Source organism: Filicampus tigris, chromosome 14, assembly GCF_054856515.1.
Source record: "Filicampus tigris isolate MCC_2025a chromosome 14, RoL_Ftig_1.0, whole genome shotgun sequence".
Lineage (NCBI taxonomy): Eukaryota > Metazoa > Chordata > Actinopteri > Syngnathiformes > Syngnathidae > Filicampus > Filicampus tigris.
The window spans coordinates 6,863,232-6,879,683 of NC_141230.1; the positions used below are offsets into that span (position 1 = coordinate 6,863,232).

At 41.2% G+C, this 16,452-nt stretch overlaps 3 protein-coding genes across 3 annotated transcripts; 1 reads left to right on the forward strand and 2 right to left on the reverse strand.

Annotated features, from left to right (window-relative positions):
* The first annotated feature begins 1,100 nt into the window (after positions 1 to 1,100).
* Positions 1,101 to 1,970, forward strand: LOC147136148 (gamma-crystallin M1-like). The gene is made up of 3 exons (XM_086051343.1): positions 1,101 to 1,242; positions 1,315 to 1,566; positions 1,648 to 1,970. The coding sequence occupies exons 1-3, from the start codon at positions 1,234 to 1,236 to the stop codon at positions 1,921 to 1,923; spliced, it is 537 nt and encodes a 178-aa protein (XP_085907469.1). The 5' UTR covers positions 1,101 to 1,233; the 3' UTR covers positions 1,924 to 1,970.
* Positions 1,971 to 4,096: 2,126 nt separating this feature from the next.
* Positions 4,097 to 5,339, reverse strand: LOC147136149 (gamma-crystallin M3-like). The gene is made up of 3 exons (XM_086051337.1): positions 5,213 to 5,339; positions 4,896 to 5,135; positions 4,097 to 4,429 (listed from the first exon to the last, which is right to left on the reverse strand). The coding sequence occupies exons 1-3, from the start codon at positions 5,225 to 5,227 to the stop codon at positions 4,151 to 4,153; spliced, it is 534 nt and encodes a 177-aa protein (XP_085907463.1). The 5' UTR covers positions 5,228 to 5,339; the 3' UTR covers positions 4,097 to 4,150.
* A 5,033-nt stretch (positions 5,340 to 10,372) lies between these two features.
* On the reverse strand, positions 10,373 to 14,199 carry LOC147136150 (gamma-crystallin M3-like). The gene is made up of 3 exons (XM_086051336.1): positions 14,079 to 14,199; positions 13,053 to 13,295; positions 10,373 to 10,692 (listed from the first exon to the last, which is right to left on the reverse strand). The coding sequence occupies exons 1-3, from the start codon at positions 14,160 to 14,162 to the stop codon at positions 10,417 to 10,419; spliced, it is 603 nt and encodes a 200-aa protein (XP_085907462.1). The 5' UTR covers positions 14,163 to 14,199; the 3' UTR covers positions 10,373 to 10,416.
* Between the last annotated feature and the right edge of the window lie 2,253 nt (positions 14,200 to 16,452).

Consider the following 16,452-nt stretch of genomic DNA (forward strand, 5'->3'; position numbering starts at 1 on the left):
AGGTAAGACAAAAAATCAACACATATCATTCAATTTAATACAATAGTATCATAGTAAAATAAATTATGAAATCAAATCCCTTTCTAGGGTCACTGATGGTGTAGTGGTACACACGCCTGAGTTGTGTGCAGGCAGTTTGGGATCGCTTCCCGCTCAGTGGCGGTGTCTGTGTGTGTGACTGGCTGGCGACCAGTTCAGGGTGTAGTCCGCCTTTCGCCCATTGTCAGCTGGGATAGGTTCCAGTACCTCCCCGCGACCCTGACCAGGATAAGCGGTTTCGTAGATGACACATGACACATGACACAAATCTATTTCTAATAACATTACCACTTATAGAGACACAGATAATGGTCTAAAAAAAGCTAAACTGTTTTCCATATAACGTTGCAGTTGGACATTTTGGTTAATCTATTGGATAAATAATGGCTCATTAATTTAATACTTTTTGTGCCAGTATCTTTTTGCATAAATTGTAAGTTATTATTTCTAATTGATATTCTGCTATATTTATTTTGCCGTTTTTTATTTTTCCTGCTGGTGTAAAGATAAGTTGTGCTAACTCCAGGAAATAATGGGCACAGCGATGAAAATGGAGAAGTCAAAGATTATACACAGGCTTTGCCAAGCTGTGGCACAGCCGCCCCTTGGGATCTGTTACATTAACCGTTCTTGCCACTCCTGAGTGTGATTTGTTTTTGTACACAAAATAAAAAGATAATACGAACCATTTCAAAAAGAAAAACTAACCATGTAAGAAAAACTACCCGCAAAATGTGTATGGACGTTTATTTATTGTGTAAGTTTAAGTTTTCGTAAACATTTAAGGATAAAAAGCATCCTTACGTTTATATCATTATACCTAAAAAACGTACAGTGAATAGAGAGTTTTCAGTTCTAGTTCTCTGAGTTTATCCTAGAGGCGCTGGACGCTGCGCTCTCCCCAGTGGCCATGATCACACCATATGTGCAGAAGCTTCTGACTGAGCGAGCACGAACAAAGCCTGTGTGCACACATAATGCAGGCGATTCGCAGCCAGAAATGTATGGATGGAGAAGCATTGTTATGCATTTATAGGCCCTGTTCAGCAAAAAGACAGTCTGCCGATTCATCAGCTTTGCGCATTTGAATAACAACGCATCATGGCCCCCGGGATTCTGTATAAAAAGGCCTTGGAATCATGGGGTTAGCAGAGCAAGTTGACCCTTCCACTGGGAACTACCTAAAGCATCACAATGGGCAAGGTAAATTTACTCTTCCAAAGAGTTGCATTTCTTTAATGGGCAAAGCAAAAATATGGCTATTTCATTTTTCAGATCATCCTTTTCGAGGAGAAGAACTTCCAGGGCCGCTCCTACGAGTGCCTGAACGACTGCCCCGAGCTGACCTCTGTTCTGAGCCGCTGCCAGTCCTGCCGGGTGGAGAATGGCTGCTTCATGGTCTATGAGCGCTCCAACTTCCTGGGCAACCAGTTGTTCCTCAAGAGAGGAGAGTACCATGACCTGCAGCGCATGATGACCATGGGAGTGACCCTGGACTCCATCAGATCCTGCAGAATGATCCCCTTGGTAAGCAGCCAACCGAAACATGAATGTTACCGGGGTTAACACGGCAGACGTTGGTATTGATGTCTGGAATTTCAATTACAGCATAGAGGCCAATTCAAGATTAAGATCTTTGAGCGAGAGAACCTGAGCGGTCAGTCCAACGAACTGCTGGAGGACTGCGACAACATCATGGAGCGCTTCCGCATGAACGACATCCTGTCCTGCCAGGTGCTGGAGGGTCACTGGCTGCTGTTTGAGCAGCCCCACTTCCGCGGCAGGATGATCTATGTGAAGCCCGGTGAGCACCGCAGCCTCAAGGAGATGGGCCTGAGCGGCATCAGGATCATCAGCTTGAGGCGTATCACTGACATGTGCTAGAATTCTGTACTAAGCTTGAATAAATAAAAACAATGTCTTCTTCACTACATCTTTGCTCATTTTGGTGTTTATTCAGTAGCTAAAATATCCTTGCAGACGGACAAAGCCACATTATTCAGCTGGTATACATCCACTTGTTCTTGATACTGTTGACTTGCATTGTCAAGAGTACAGCTATATCAATCAAAACTTTGCGCGGATGCTCAAACTGCTGCTAGAACCCACTCTATCCACTACATCCCCCCTGCGGCAACTCACTGGCTCCCCAACCCGGTTTGGCACAAAAATGGGCGCTTCCAGTGAAAGGGTTCAACAAAGCTCTGAATGGCACCAGAGCCACTTTCACACTGCGTTACCTGGTAAACTGGCACATAAGAGGCATAACATGAGAGTTGAACTTAATTTGGCTGTCTCTTTCAGCCGTGTCCAGGTTAAGGATTCACACAGCTGATGCCGGTTGCTCTATTAACACAATTAAATGTGTGGTCAGCACGTTAGCGATAGCTTTCAACATAAGTAGGGGCAGTGGTTCTCGGTCGCTAAACACCACTCTCTGATCGCTGCTGGCATCATTATGACTCTGATAGTATGTCAAATGCCAGGTCGACTTCAACGTTCAGTGTGCATTGGACCCTTACACACTGGACAGCGAGCCGGGAATAAAATAAATGTCTGTTAGATTTGGCCTCTTTGGCGCATATGATTAGATAGCTTGAGCTTGGCCGTTGTGTCGCTGTGACCTTTCCTCCTGGCTCGGCATCTTCTTATCTATGACACCTCTGGCATACTTATTTGTTGATTTCACTTAAGGCCATAAAGTCACACATAGTCACATGGGCTAAGCAGAGTTGCCCCCCTTATGGGTGGGTGGCCAAGAGTATAAGAGTAGGAATCCTGGCCGTGGGGGTTAGACCTTCTTCCGCAATCTTGCAGAAAAGTCTCCACAGCCATGTATTGATCTTTCTGGCATCCATTAAATAGACCAAGTGAGTCTTCTAGTAATTACTATTAGCGTAGCGAGAATTAAAGATAAAAGAACCGGGCAAAGGTTCCCCCCAGAAACCTTTCATGTCTGTGTGTCTGATTACAACTGAGGTAAAATACTGTACAATCAATTCCGAGGTGAGAAACAGACCACCCTGAGGTGAGGCCAATTTTAAGACCACAACAGAACTTGAGTACAACAGCAATACCACAAACATAGAGGAAAAGGTTGACTTATCGCTTCGTTAGTCTCCCATCAATTGCATGGCCATTTTGAATGGGTTACAAAAGTAGGTGAACAGGGACGCCAACACTGTGGGGTGACCACATGTCTACATGGAGTCTGCCTGAATAGCCTTAAAGACGTTGTCACCACATAATCATCTTTATTACTGTGCAGGGAACTTCTTTATAACGGGGTATCCAATTCATCACAGACTGTTTTCATGCCTTTTTAGGTGCTGCTGTTTTGATTGAAAGGGAGTTCAAATGGGCGCAGCAGTTACGTCTTTAATGTCTGTGTGTGAAAAATGGCATTTAAGAACTGAGATAATTACACTAACTTCACCTTTTCCTGACGGTAAAAGTAAAATGTTGACGAGGTACGGACACTATTGAAGGAAATGTGATCATTTGAAGACAAATTCATTCGTCATTTCCTTCTTACATTTCACATGATTCACCTGATATCATTGATGTTGGCAAAATATCAACGATGTGACATCGCAATGATCATTTTCCTCACTTTAAATTTGCACACAGCACTGGCATCATCTGGATGAGGTTCCGCTATACCAGGGGTCTTCAAGTCCGGTTCTCGTGAGGTCTCATTCAACCTGTCATGTGAAAAACACTTATCTCCATTTTTTAAACATTTTTTTAATTTACATGAATGGTGTTTCCGCGTTACAGCCATCGCATTAATGTGAAAATCAAAAAATGTTTCCAAAATTGGAGATAAGTGTTTTTCACTGGACAGCGATGATATCCTACCCTGTTCCAACACACCTGATTCAAATAATCGGCTCATCAGCAAACTTTGCACAAGCCTGATAACGATCATTTGAATCAGGTGTGTTGGCGCAGGGAAGCATATAAAACAAGCTGGATAGGGGGTTATGAGGACCAGACTTGGAGACCCCTGTGCTATATGGTGTATGAGCTGCATTGTAGATGAGACACCAGGAAGTACAATTTAAAGTGATTTTTATTGAAAATCTTGTTTTTTGCTACACAGTTGCTTCTAATAACAGGAATCCATGATGCGCTTCATGCTCATGATGCGAGTGCCAGTAATGCCCATGTCCTTGAAGCTCCTGTACTCGCCAGGCCTCAGGTATATCATCTTGCCCCTGAAGTTGGGCTGCTCAAATAGCAGCCAGTGGCCATCGAGCACGCTGCAGGACAAGCATTCACTCATGCGAAGGCGGTCGTTGATGTTCTCACAGTCCTCCTGCAGCTCATTGGACTGGCCGCTCATGTTCTCCCGCTCAAAGATCCTGATCTTGAACTGGCCTTTGTGCTGTGGGTTGAAACGATAGAGGGAAAAGTCAGGAACAGGCGCTACTTCAAATGGAGTTTTTCGTGGAAAGGTGACATTTTCGGCACAGGACTAGTTATGGGTTCAGGGTTTGAATCATGGCATGTCCTCTCTGTGCTTGTATGGATTTTCAAAGGGTAATCAAGCTTCATCCCACATTTTAAAAACATGGATGCTAGGTAACTTGGTGTTAAAGTAGATATGGTAAAGGCAGTATCTTCTTCAAGGATACTTCAACATGGGCAAAGGACTGATGAGGATCCAACTTTAAACCTTTGGGTTAAGAAACGATTACTCTAACCTAAGCGAAGCCGCACCTTCCTTTGAGACTGAATAAGTGTTGTCCCGATGTGCTCTGTGATTGATTGTAGAGCGGCATAGATGCCAAGCTCACTCATGACCCTGACCCAGACTAAGTGGTAGACATTGGGTGGCTGTGGTGCAGTACCATGGGGATCATGCGGCAAGACCTGATGCAGTCACTCATGCCCATGCGCTGGTAATCTGAGTAGTCACCCCTCCTGACAAAGAATTGGTTTCCCATGTAGTTTGTGCGGTCATAGACCATGAAGCAGCCGCTCTCCACCCGGCAAGAGAGGCACCTGCTCAGGTAAGAGGACATGTCAGCGCAGTCGTTGCTGGTCTCATAGGAACGGCCCTGGAAGTTCCTGTCCTCGTAGAAGATGATCTGAAACCCAAGCAGTCGGAACTGATTAGATTGATTGTTGATCAAATAAAACTAATTTCCCCAAAGCCAAGATTTACCTTGCCCATGGTCATGGCTGCGGTGGTACGTGTGGAAGCGCAAACAGACTGCTTAGTTTTCTACATGTCGCCCGGCTGCTTTTATACCTGACCTCGTGCCTGAAGCATACATGACCCCATTGTGCAAAGTCCTGACAGAGCAACATGCAGCGGAGGCCCCACTGCGTGCACGGCCGCAATTCAAAGAGACCTTCAAACACATCGTGATTTGCGGTGGTGGCAATTGTAGCGAAGAGGCCCCACCGTGTCACCTGCATTGTCCACACTGTTCAAAGGCAGAAAATAGGTTTTCCACAAACAAAACCTTCCTGAGGATCACTCCACTATATTACACGTACTATATTATTATATAATTATAATATACATACTATTATAAACATGCATTCTATTAAAAAAAAAAATCGAAATATAGATATAATTGAACAGCTTTATCCAAACTAATTCTAATGGACATGACAAGTGTTGTGCAACTTGCTTCCAAAATGTAATATATTATACTGTATATCACTACTCATACTCATCTGATAGTAATTAGCAGAGGTGGGCACTCCGTCAGACTGACGGACCAGTCCGTCACTGATAGACACCCATTTTGCTGACGATGGACGAATGACATGACACGTTTTAAAAATGACGGCCTAAGCACCGAGTGAAGTGGATTGTCATCCGTCAAAGTAATCGTCACTAACCACAGTCATTCTGTGATGGACTATCAGTGACAGACCGTCACTGACGGACGCTCGTTTTGCTGACATTTTTGGGGGGGGACCGACTAACAGACTTCTGACAGATTAACTGATGGATTTAACTGACGGACTATGGCGTTAGATTTATGATACAGTTATCATACATTGAAGTTGTGTTTTCATAGTTGTGGTGCACACACTTGACTCCAGGTGAGATACTCCGAGTTGAGTAAACTGATTCAAATCAGCAATTCTGGAACCGGAAATACATTTTTCCTAACTGAGAGTGGATAAACTCAGACATCAGGATTAGACTCAGTGTTTGTTGAACCTGCTTTGTTGTTTTACCGTTTTTATTTAGCACAAAGTTGAGGGTTTTCATAATTCACTCCCATAATCCACAGTTATGACATAATAATATGGTTTCAATGACATGACAACATGACTTTTCAATGTTGTTAAAAACACAATACTTAAAATTATTCTTCAATGTGACAAAAAACATCCAATTATAATTCAGTACTATACGTGTAACACATTGTCAAGTTGCATGTTGCAAAAACTTTTTTTTTTCCTTTACTAATGTTTTTTTTACAAAGCATACGGTAACTAATTATGTATGTGTACTACATGTTAGAATGAGAAGATTTCTTGTAAGGATGAGAATCGTTTTCATTCGGACAAGAAGGTAAAGACATTTCTCAATAGGATGAGAAACTTTCTCGACCAAATCAGAAAACATACTCATTCTAACGAGAAATGTACTCATTCTACAGGCAATGTTCTCTCATTCTAACGAGAAACTTCGTCATTACAGTGAGAACATTTCTTGTTCGGATGAGAAAGTTTCTAGTCTTAATGAGAAACATATTTCAATTTTCCCCCCCACTAAGTCACTCTATGGCAGGCATGTTCACCTCCGGACCTCGAGGGCCGCTCTCCTGCCCATTTTAGATGTGTCCCTCCTGCAACACAGCTGATTCAAATAATCAGCTCATCAGGAAGCTGTGAAGAAGCATGAAACGATCCTGATCATTTGAATCAGGTCTGTTACAGGAGGAATACATCGAAAACATGTAGGATAGCGGCCCATGAGTTTGGAAACTTCTGCTTTAGGGACGCCGTAATAATAATAATGATAATAATAGTAATAATAGTAATAATAATAATGGCGGCACGGTGGTCGACTGATTAGTACGTCCACCTCACAGTTCAGAGGTCGTTGGTTCGATCAGCGCGCCCCGCGACCCTTGTGAGGAGAAGCGGTATCGATAATGGATGGATGGATAATAATAATGACAATAATAATAATATAGCATTTCTTCTATAGCAATTTTCAACACAAGTTACAAAAGGCTGTACAATCTACAATAAAAATACAAACAATTAAAAAAAAACTAAGGATTAATGAGTAATGAATACAGATATGCATGTATCAACAATTCAACTAAAAGCCAGGAAATGATTTAAAATAAGATAAATGCAGCTGGTCTGCTGGCCACAGAGCTCTAACCACAATGGTGACCACTCAAGACCAGACAGGATTTTTCAAATAAAGCTCCAAATAACCATAATCAGGCAGTGGTCGGACTCATACGGCATTAGCGGCTTTGGAATATAAATGTAATTGTGGTGGTTAGAAATCTAGAGGCAGCATTTTGGATGTATTGTTGGTGGGCGCGTGCACAGACAGACCCCTAGTGGTGCTCAAGTGTCTGATCTTTTGCACTGGATGAAAAGTGACATTTCTTTTGGAGCTCTTTTTTTCATTCATCAATATTACAAACAAAAACAAACATGTTTTGAAATATGAAGGGCTTTTAATTTAATTCTTGTGACAATTGTGCCTCTAGCTCCCACGGGAAGTGAGGAAGTTGGCGTATCTGGGAAGTGCACTTTAAGGCTCCTGTACAATGACGTTGCATTTTGGAGTTATTGAACGGACAACTACAAATGTACCAATCAAGTGACATTTCGTCTCGGGTCTGAGCGTAGCATAAGATGAAAAAAAATGTAACCTTCACAGTATTGCGAGTTTGACAAGAGTGAACCTACATGAGTACATCATGAGAGGTTTGACAGGGCAAGAGTAGTCTGCATGGGTCCGGGTCTTTTTCACGTCAGTTGGTGTAAGGGAAAATAAAGCTGACAAAAATAAAAAGGCTCCAACTGAAGTCTGTTCTCACAATTCAAAAACAACTTTCCTTCACGCATGCTGGGAAATGTAGTCTGTATTGTTGGCCATTTTGGGGTGTGGCACCGGCCTATGAAATGTGAAATGGAATGTAGCCTTGTTCCACTACACGTCCCCCTGTGATACCACAATATATATATATATATATATATATATATATATATATATATATATATATATATATATATATACATATATATATATATATATATATATATACACACAACCGCCGCACAATATCGTGATAATTATCGTATCGTGGGGTTCATATTGTGATATTATCATATTGTGACATTTGGATATGGTGATCCACACCTCTACTAAACGTATATATATATATATATATATATATATATATATATATATATATATAATCTGTGTGTATATATATATATATATATATATATATATACATATATATATATATATATATATATATATACACACAACCGCCGCACAATATCGTGATAATTATCGTATCGTGATAATTATCGTATCGTGGGGTTCATGTGCTGTCAAGCGATTACATTTTTTTAATCTAATTTTTTCAATGTTAACTCGTAGTAAATCGCATATTTTATTTATTGTAAAAAAAAAACCTTGATTTTTCTGTCCCATTATTTCCTTGAATTTTAATACCCTTAACATGAATAAGAGGATTTATTTTCTTTTGCAAATACTTCATTAAAGCAAAGTCAACCCAAACATATTATTTTTTTAAGAATATGCTCATGCAAGCCCACAAATTGAAACAAGGCATTCTGATAAATATTGCGTTTGTGGAATAAGAGTTAATCCACCTGTTTTTAGTCATCACAGGGGGCGGCCATTTTGTCACGTCTTTCAACTGAAAATTATATCACAGTTGCTCAGGGCTCACGTAACGACCAATCACAGCTCACCTGTTTTCTGAAACTGAGCCATGATTGGTCATCTGTATTTGAGCCCCCAGCGCATCTGTGATGTCATTTTCAGTCGACAGGAGTAATAAAATGGCCAACCCCTGAGATGGTAAAAAATGGATGGATTTTACAACTAAGCTCATATTCCACAAACACAATATTAATCAGAACTAGGCCTTGTTTGAACTAGGGGGCCTGCTTAGAACATATTCTTAAAAAAAAATAGTTTGGGTTGACTTTCTCTTTAATTGAAAAAACAAGCATTGGATTCAACACACGCAAACGGCCCCTCAGCCCTTTTCAAACACACACACATACACTTTCAGCTGTTACTGAAAGCATGCTACTGAACACCAATTGATTGGCTAATCTTGTCTTGCTTTAGAGAGAAAATATGACAAACACAAAGCTGCATTTTAAGGGCAAGCAAGGAAAGTCTATCTAATCTAAGCAGTGTATGTAATCATAGGATGTATCTGTATGTAGGTACAGGGGCGAGCTAACGTGCAATTGTTACGCATCTTCGGCGGCAGGAGCACGAGGCTGCGTGCCATGCGCTCACACATGTTTTTAAAATCGGTCGTACTTTGTACTTTTTAGCTCTTTTGCGCGGCTAACTAGGAATCGAAACTTAGCACCGATATTCTAAAATCTGAATGGTTCAGGGTGAACCAGAATGATGGAACTGATTCCACTCGAATCCGGGGTTTCCCTAAGGGGGACACATTGTATGTGTCTACCGAGCAATTCATCCTCATCGTCAATATTTTGAAGCAGATGTAATGCCTCCTCTACCCTAAAGCTTTTTTTTTTTCTAATAAAATTTTCTAATAAAAAAAAAGTTGTGTTCCTTTATTTATGCCAAATATGTATAATAGATGACAGAAGGGACCTAATGACCCTGTATAGACACTTTTTGTGAATCGTTTTGCTAAGTTATGTGCCAGGAGATTTTTTTTATGTGAAATATGTGCCTTGGCTCAATAAAGATGACAAACACTGAGCTAGATATTTAGCTTGTCAGCTAGCTAGTTTATAGCTACCTAATGAGCTCATTTGAATATTGAGATTATTAGCTTGCTGTGACACACAGTACAAGAATTTTGTATTTGTATTTATTTTTAATTGAACTTTTATTCGTGAGATGGTTGTTTGAATTCCCTGGTGAAAATAGTTTGCTTAGCCAGTTGAATATTTGCCACCTAATGAGCTAGATATTTAGCTTGTTAAGATGTTAGCTAAGGGGTTATTTAGCACCATAATGACCTACTTAGAACATTAAGCTTGATTTTGCATTATAACATTTAGCATATCAATGTTAGTATGATGATGTACAAAAAACAAACAGTAGAAAAGGACAGAAAGGCGCACAGGGAGGTGAGCTGAAATATTTGTGTTGCTTTAATTTGAAAAATTGAACATCTAGCATGTGTCCAGGATACGCCTCATACTCAAGAAGCGAGTGCTGCTCATGCCCATCTCCCTGAAGCTGCGGTGCTCGCCGGGCCTCACGTACACCATCTTGCCACGGAAGTTGGGCTGCTCAAACAGCAGCCAGTGGCCCTCCATCACCTGGCAGGACATGCAGTCGTTCATGCGGAGGCGCTCCATGATGTTGTCGCAGTCCTCCTGCAGCTCTTGGGACTGGCCGCTCATGTTCTCCCGCTCAAAGATCCTAATCCTGAAATGGCCTTTGTGCTGTTTTGGGAAGGTAAAAAAGGTTTCTTAAGATGCTTTCATTCATGTTATTCTCTTTGCCACCATATCAATTGATGTTTTTCTCGAACCTAAAATCAAATAGATGTCTAAACCGGTGGGTGTCAAACTTCTTACACCAAGTAACGCCTAATATATATACGTGTATATATATATATATATTTTTTTCCGTGCCTCCATTGTTGAGGCAGCCGATTGGAGCTGTGGCCGCAAGGAGGCCGCTGCCTGTCCTGGCGGCAATCCCTGAACCCGTAAGGTAAGGGATGCTGTCAAGTTGAAGAAAGAGTCCTATTGGGCCTTTATTGGCCTGTGGGACTCCGGAGGCAGCCGACAGATGCCGGCTGGCCAAGATGAATGCAGCATCGGCGGTTACTGAGGCAAAAACACGGGCGTGGGAGAAGTTCGGTGAGGCCATGGAAAACTACAGGAAATTCTAGTCCACCATCCAACATCTCATGAGAGGGAAGCAGTGCACCATTAACACTGTGTATAGTGGATATGGGGTGCTGCTGACCTGGACTCCGGACGTTGTGAGTCGGCGGCCACTCTGCCATAAAGACCGGTGGAGGGCTGCAGTGATAGTCGACTCAGTGTAACTTGCTACCATCTCCCTACAGCATCTCTGGAGCTCATCCACAGTGATCTTTGGGTTCTTCTTCCACCGAGGCTCTTCTCCCACGATTGCTCAGTTTTGCTGGATGGCCAGGTCGAGGAAGAGTTGTGGTCTTCCCAAACTTCATCCATTTGAGGATTATGGAGGCCACTGTGCTCTTGAGAAAATTGAGTGCTGCAGAAATTCTTTTGTAATCTTGGCTAGATCTGTGGCTTGGATGGATGGATGAATGGATAAATGGCTGGATTTTTCATTTGTTGGACCTTTTTTTTTCTGGATTGACAATAGACGGTTTGGCGGACCTTTGACGTTTACTGAAAGAAGCGCGGTTAAAATAACATGACCGACTGACGATTACAGTTTGGTTCGGCTTGAAAAATAGATGGATGAACAGATGACGGATGGGTACCCAGACTGCTGACAGCAAACTTTAGTAAAATGCCCACCTCTGGTCGATACTACCGGTCAGTCCCCACATCGGATTGTTATCTTTTGAAATTAGTGACCACTATAAAGTGTTGAAAATGGCTTTGCTCTCTTTGACGATGCAATGTTAATGGCTCACCAAGCACGCCGTTTATTTGGTTTCTCGAAAAATGCTAGTTTTGAAGAAAAGAGGTCTTTGCCTAAGGCCAGCGATATGCAGGTTGTAATTGAACCCCAAGTAGGAGGGAAATAACGAATAAACATGGGATGATAATTCCATTTAGCATTTCTGTCTACCAACTTTGATCTACTTCTGCTCGGCCGGTGGCCAACACGAAACGGAATCCTCGCCGCGGCCATTGAAGACTCAACGTGAAAATGTATGACGGACAAATTACATAGACAGAAAAATGGGCTGCCGACTATGCTTAATCCGTTTTTTGTTTATCGCCTACAAAATGGGCGTCCTTCATCAGCGGATAGAGGGACCAGTCCGTCACATAGACGGAATGCCAAGCTCTGATTTGAAACATGCTTAAAACTGTATGGTTCATTCTCATATAATTTGATCAAGATCTGCACACCCTGCTGAATTTCCTTTTGAAAATCAATACATTTTACTGATGAATATTTGAATTACTGGCAGTTGTTATCATTCAAACTGTAATAATTGTTTCTAAGAAAAAAAACATTCTAAGGTACTTATAATGGTAAAATGTCTTGACAGCTATGTGTCCCAATTGAAGTGTTATGATTGCATGTTTACTGAAGATGTTAATTGCATTTTGAATATAGATTGTTATATTACAACAGTAATGCATTTTCCATGAAAACTAACACAACACGCATCTTATTGTTTTCAGAATTCCCTTTTTGTGTACTTATTCAAATGGGCCATCTTTGTCAATCAAGTTGTCTTTACCGTATTGCCACTAGAGAGAGCCTCAGCATGTTGTCGCAATACACCAGAGGGATCTATAAGCTGAAGTGCCAGGATGACGCAGGCATTTTGCTTTCACACAATAGCAGACAGGGTTAGGGTTAATGCATGTCTTCACTGTTCTTAGGATTGTATGTATACTTTATGTATTTGTATATATTTGTGGGGTTTTTTTTTCCTCCGGGTACTCCGGTTTCGTCCCCTATTCCACTAAAATGCATGCTAAAAAAATGATCATTTTTTATTTCGATATTAATTAATTAATTAATTAATCAATTATTGATCATGTTTGTTTAGGAAAAAATAAATTTAGGGGATGAGTATGACAGCACCTTAATTAATTAATTAACCTTTTCTACCCACCATGGGGATGATGCGGCAGGACTTGATGCCGCTGGTCATGCCCATCACGCTCATGGAGTCAGCGTGCTCACCCCTCCTCATGAAGTGTTGGTTGCCCATGAAGTTGGGACGCTCGTAGATCATGAAGCAGCCGCTCTCCACCCGACAGGACTGGCACCTGCTCAGGTAGGAGGACATGTCGGAGCAGTCGCTCATGCACTCGTAGGAGCGGCCCTGCAAGTTCTTCTCCTCGTAGAAGATAATCTGGGAAATATATATATATATATATATATATATATATATATGCATATCAGCAAATAGGCGAATCCGGAGGTGCCACACCGAAAGTATTAGGGGTCCACTTATGTAGAGTGCTGGAATGTTTTGTAGGTCTGGAGTCCATAAGCCCAATTAGCAATTTACAAAACAACTACTTGCTCAATGCGTGTTCGTTTTATCTTTCAAGAAGGTATCCAATATAAATAAAGACTCAGATAAATCCATTGAATTGTCTCGTCACTTTTCTTTACCATCTCTGAAGTTCAGGAATCATACAATGATCAGATCTGGGCAGCTTTTCCATCCTCGCGAATGCTCTCACCCGAGACGGGCGAGGGCAGAAAAGGGGCGTGGTCTAACATGCAGCCCTCACATTTATACTCTTCAAATCTAAACATAATGCGGTTGGTCTCCTCCCTGGCTGGCCCTGCCTATGGCGCTGAAGACTTTGAACTGACTATGCGATGTGTAATTCCCAATTTGGTTTTTGGTTAACCTGTTGGCTAATACAAAGCCATTCATATAGATTCAGATCCTTCAAGAGGAAACGTGTTACATAAAAAAATAAATCCGTGCCCTTATCCCAAGCCCCGGTGTAGCACCATCCCTGCTGTGATTAAAAAGTACAATTTCATAGTGGAAATGTTTCGATGTAACATTTTGTTAACTAGAAAAAAATCATACTTGGGAAAATAAAAGCCATTACACCATTGATTACACCATTGGAGTGTTTAAGAATCCCTAACACAGGGGATATCGAATGCTTACCTTGCCCATGCTCATGTCAGTGGTGGTCATGATTGTCAGGTGAGCTGCTGCTGCTAGCACTGAACTGCTGCTGTCCCCTTCCATTTAACCCTCGCTTTTATACCTGAGTGTGCCCCACGGCGTCAGCGGGTCTCCATTGTGTAAAGCCCTGAGCCAGCAAACATGCTATGGAGTGCGGCAGGGGCCCGTGTCACATGTCTAACATGGTGGTCTCGCAGCTAGGCCCTTGAAGACCAGGTAACACAGAGCCTTTTGTATTTGAAATGAACAAAATGGTTGGAATCATTGTGCTGTATGTGGAGTTAAAGCTGATAAAAACAAAGAAACGGAATATTGGCAATAATACTGTAGCTGCTGTACATTGTCATTGAAAGCTGCATTTAATTAAACCATTACCGGTACATCAATGGAATCCAACCTGGAAATGAAAGGACTGAACAACAATGAAAACAACAAGTATTCAAAATTCCAACATATTCTTGTTTCAACAGTCTGTTGCCGTTGTTTCGGTAGCTAGTCCATTGTTTATTCATGTGTTAATATTTTCAAAGAATTTGACTTCTTCAAAAATTAAACGTTGTCATTGTTAGTTTGGCAGTTGAACGCTGTTCTTGCTGACTTCTTTTTTTGGATTCATTTAACTAGTTAGTGTACGACTGAATGTGCTACTTAATTAGCTTGTTAGCAGGGGCGTAGCCAGAAATGTTTCAGTGGGGTGACTGAGGTTACGCAACACGTCAGTAAAGGGTGGCCAGAGGTGGACTTGCATCCATTTATGGGTCATTCTTTTCCACAGTTAGTTTCATGAAATAAAATGCACGCATATGCTGAACAATGCCCGTCACACTCATAATCAAGCAGGACCAAATCCAAGTAAAAGGCAATGTTTTGCTGAGCAACATTTAGTAGATAATGCAATTTTCTTTGCCGTTACTTTGCTTTTTGTGCATCTCATAGACTACTTCTATCTCATGCACTGATTCACTTGCTAACAGCCAGTTACAGTGATCAATTGTGTGTGTGTGTGCGCATAATACAATACAATAATACAATAACATGTTATTCTTTTTACGTTGGTTAAATTTAATAGCACACAGATGGGTTTTGATATAAAAGTTGAGACAAGTCGGCCTAACATGTTTGTTTTTTTCAGTATTGTGCTTTTTTTTTTTAAATCGTAGCAAATTAGGAAAACTGCACATTGACAGTAAAAAAATACTTTTGTTGCTTTTGTACTTTCATACATTTCAGTTTGCATGCGTTTTACTATACAGGAGTAAATAGAATAGAATCCAATTTATTAGTAATATCATTATTTTTTTTCTTTCTGTTAATATATTTTTCTTTCATTAACAGAGGGGTACAAACAGGCCTGTTTCATGAGTTTATTAATTGTGAATTGTTCCTGAATTGTCTAGAATAGGGGTCGACAATGTGCATGGTTCCAGCAGGCAACAGGTAGCCCCAAGGACCACATATGTGTGGCCCGGACTGTTCTTAAAAAAGCTTTACCAATGATGAGACATTGTGATTTTCTTGGAATGTGGTAGGAGTAATTGTCTGAAACTCTACTGTAAACACTGGCAGAGATCTATAGAACTACAATGTTGCATCTTGATATTTACAGTATCGGTTTCTTAATTATTATGAGAATTCATTAACATGACCAGCATTAAAATAATCACCAAAAAGAATATTATTAAAGGTAATTTTATGGAATTTTGTATGGAAATGTACAACAGGTAAGTGCTCGTGCATTAAGGCAAATATTTCTTGCACAGACACGTGTGTGTAAATGTACAGACTGTTTTAATATGACGAAGGGAAACTATCATTTGAGTCAGGTGGTGATCTCATTAAATACATTTTATGACATGAATTAAAAAGCAAACATGCTTACATGAAAATGTAAAATTTGAATGAAAAGAAGCAGAAACAGCCCCTTTCCCTTTCACATTTAAATTAAGCCTGGTTCACACGGTAGGATAATCGGCCCGATTTTAGCCCCGAATCTCTCGTCGGGGCCGACTCTCGTAATGTATCCAAAGATAATCTCAGCACATAATCCTGCCGCGTGTGGTGTGCTCAGACGGATCTCGGCCACTCGGAAGGATATCAGACGTCAAATCGGGGATATTCAACATGTTGCATTGTTTTGGCCCGACTTCGCACCGTTAATGGTGTCCCCCGAGGACAAATGTGCACGGAGCCGGTTGACAGTGACGTTCAGCCAATCAGAAAGCGAGGTGGCGGGCGGCGAGGAAGCGCGGCGGGAATCAAAACAATCACAACAGTCATGGCGTTACAAAGCCCAACGTCGTCTCTTTTTGTGTCACTTTTTTCCACTAAAAATCATTTAAAAACTAGCGCTGCC

Bases quoted from the DNA above. Each gene is read 5' to 3' on its own strand.
- LOC147136148 (XM_086051343.1), top strand. The intron at 1,567-1,647 runs GTAAGCAGCCAA...TTTCAATTACAG, and splicing joins CCTGCAGAATGATCCCCTTG to CATAGAGGCCAATTCAAGAT.
- LOC147136149 (XM_086051337.1), bottom strand. The intron at 4,430-4,895 runs GTACTGCACCAC...TTCAACCCACAG, and splicing joins CTTGCCGCATGATCCCCATG to CACAAAGGCCAGTTCAAGAT.
- LOC147136150 (XM_086051336.1), bottom strand. From the start codon at position 14,162: ATGGAAGGGGACAGCAGCAGTTCAGTGCTAGCAGCAGCAGCTCACCTG. The intron at 13,296-14,078 runs GTAAGCATTCGA...TATATTTCCCAG, and splicing joins CTGACATGAGCATGGGCAAG to ATTATCTTCTACGAGGAGAA. The intron at 10,693-13,052 runs GTGGGTAGAAAA...TTCCCAAAACAG, and splicing joins CCTGCCGCATCATCCCCATG to CACAAAGGCCATTTCAGGAT.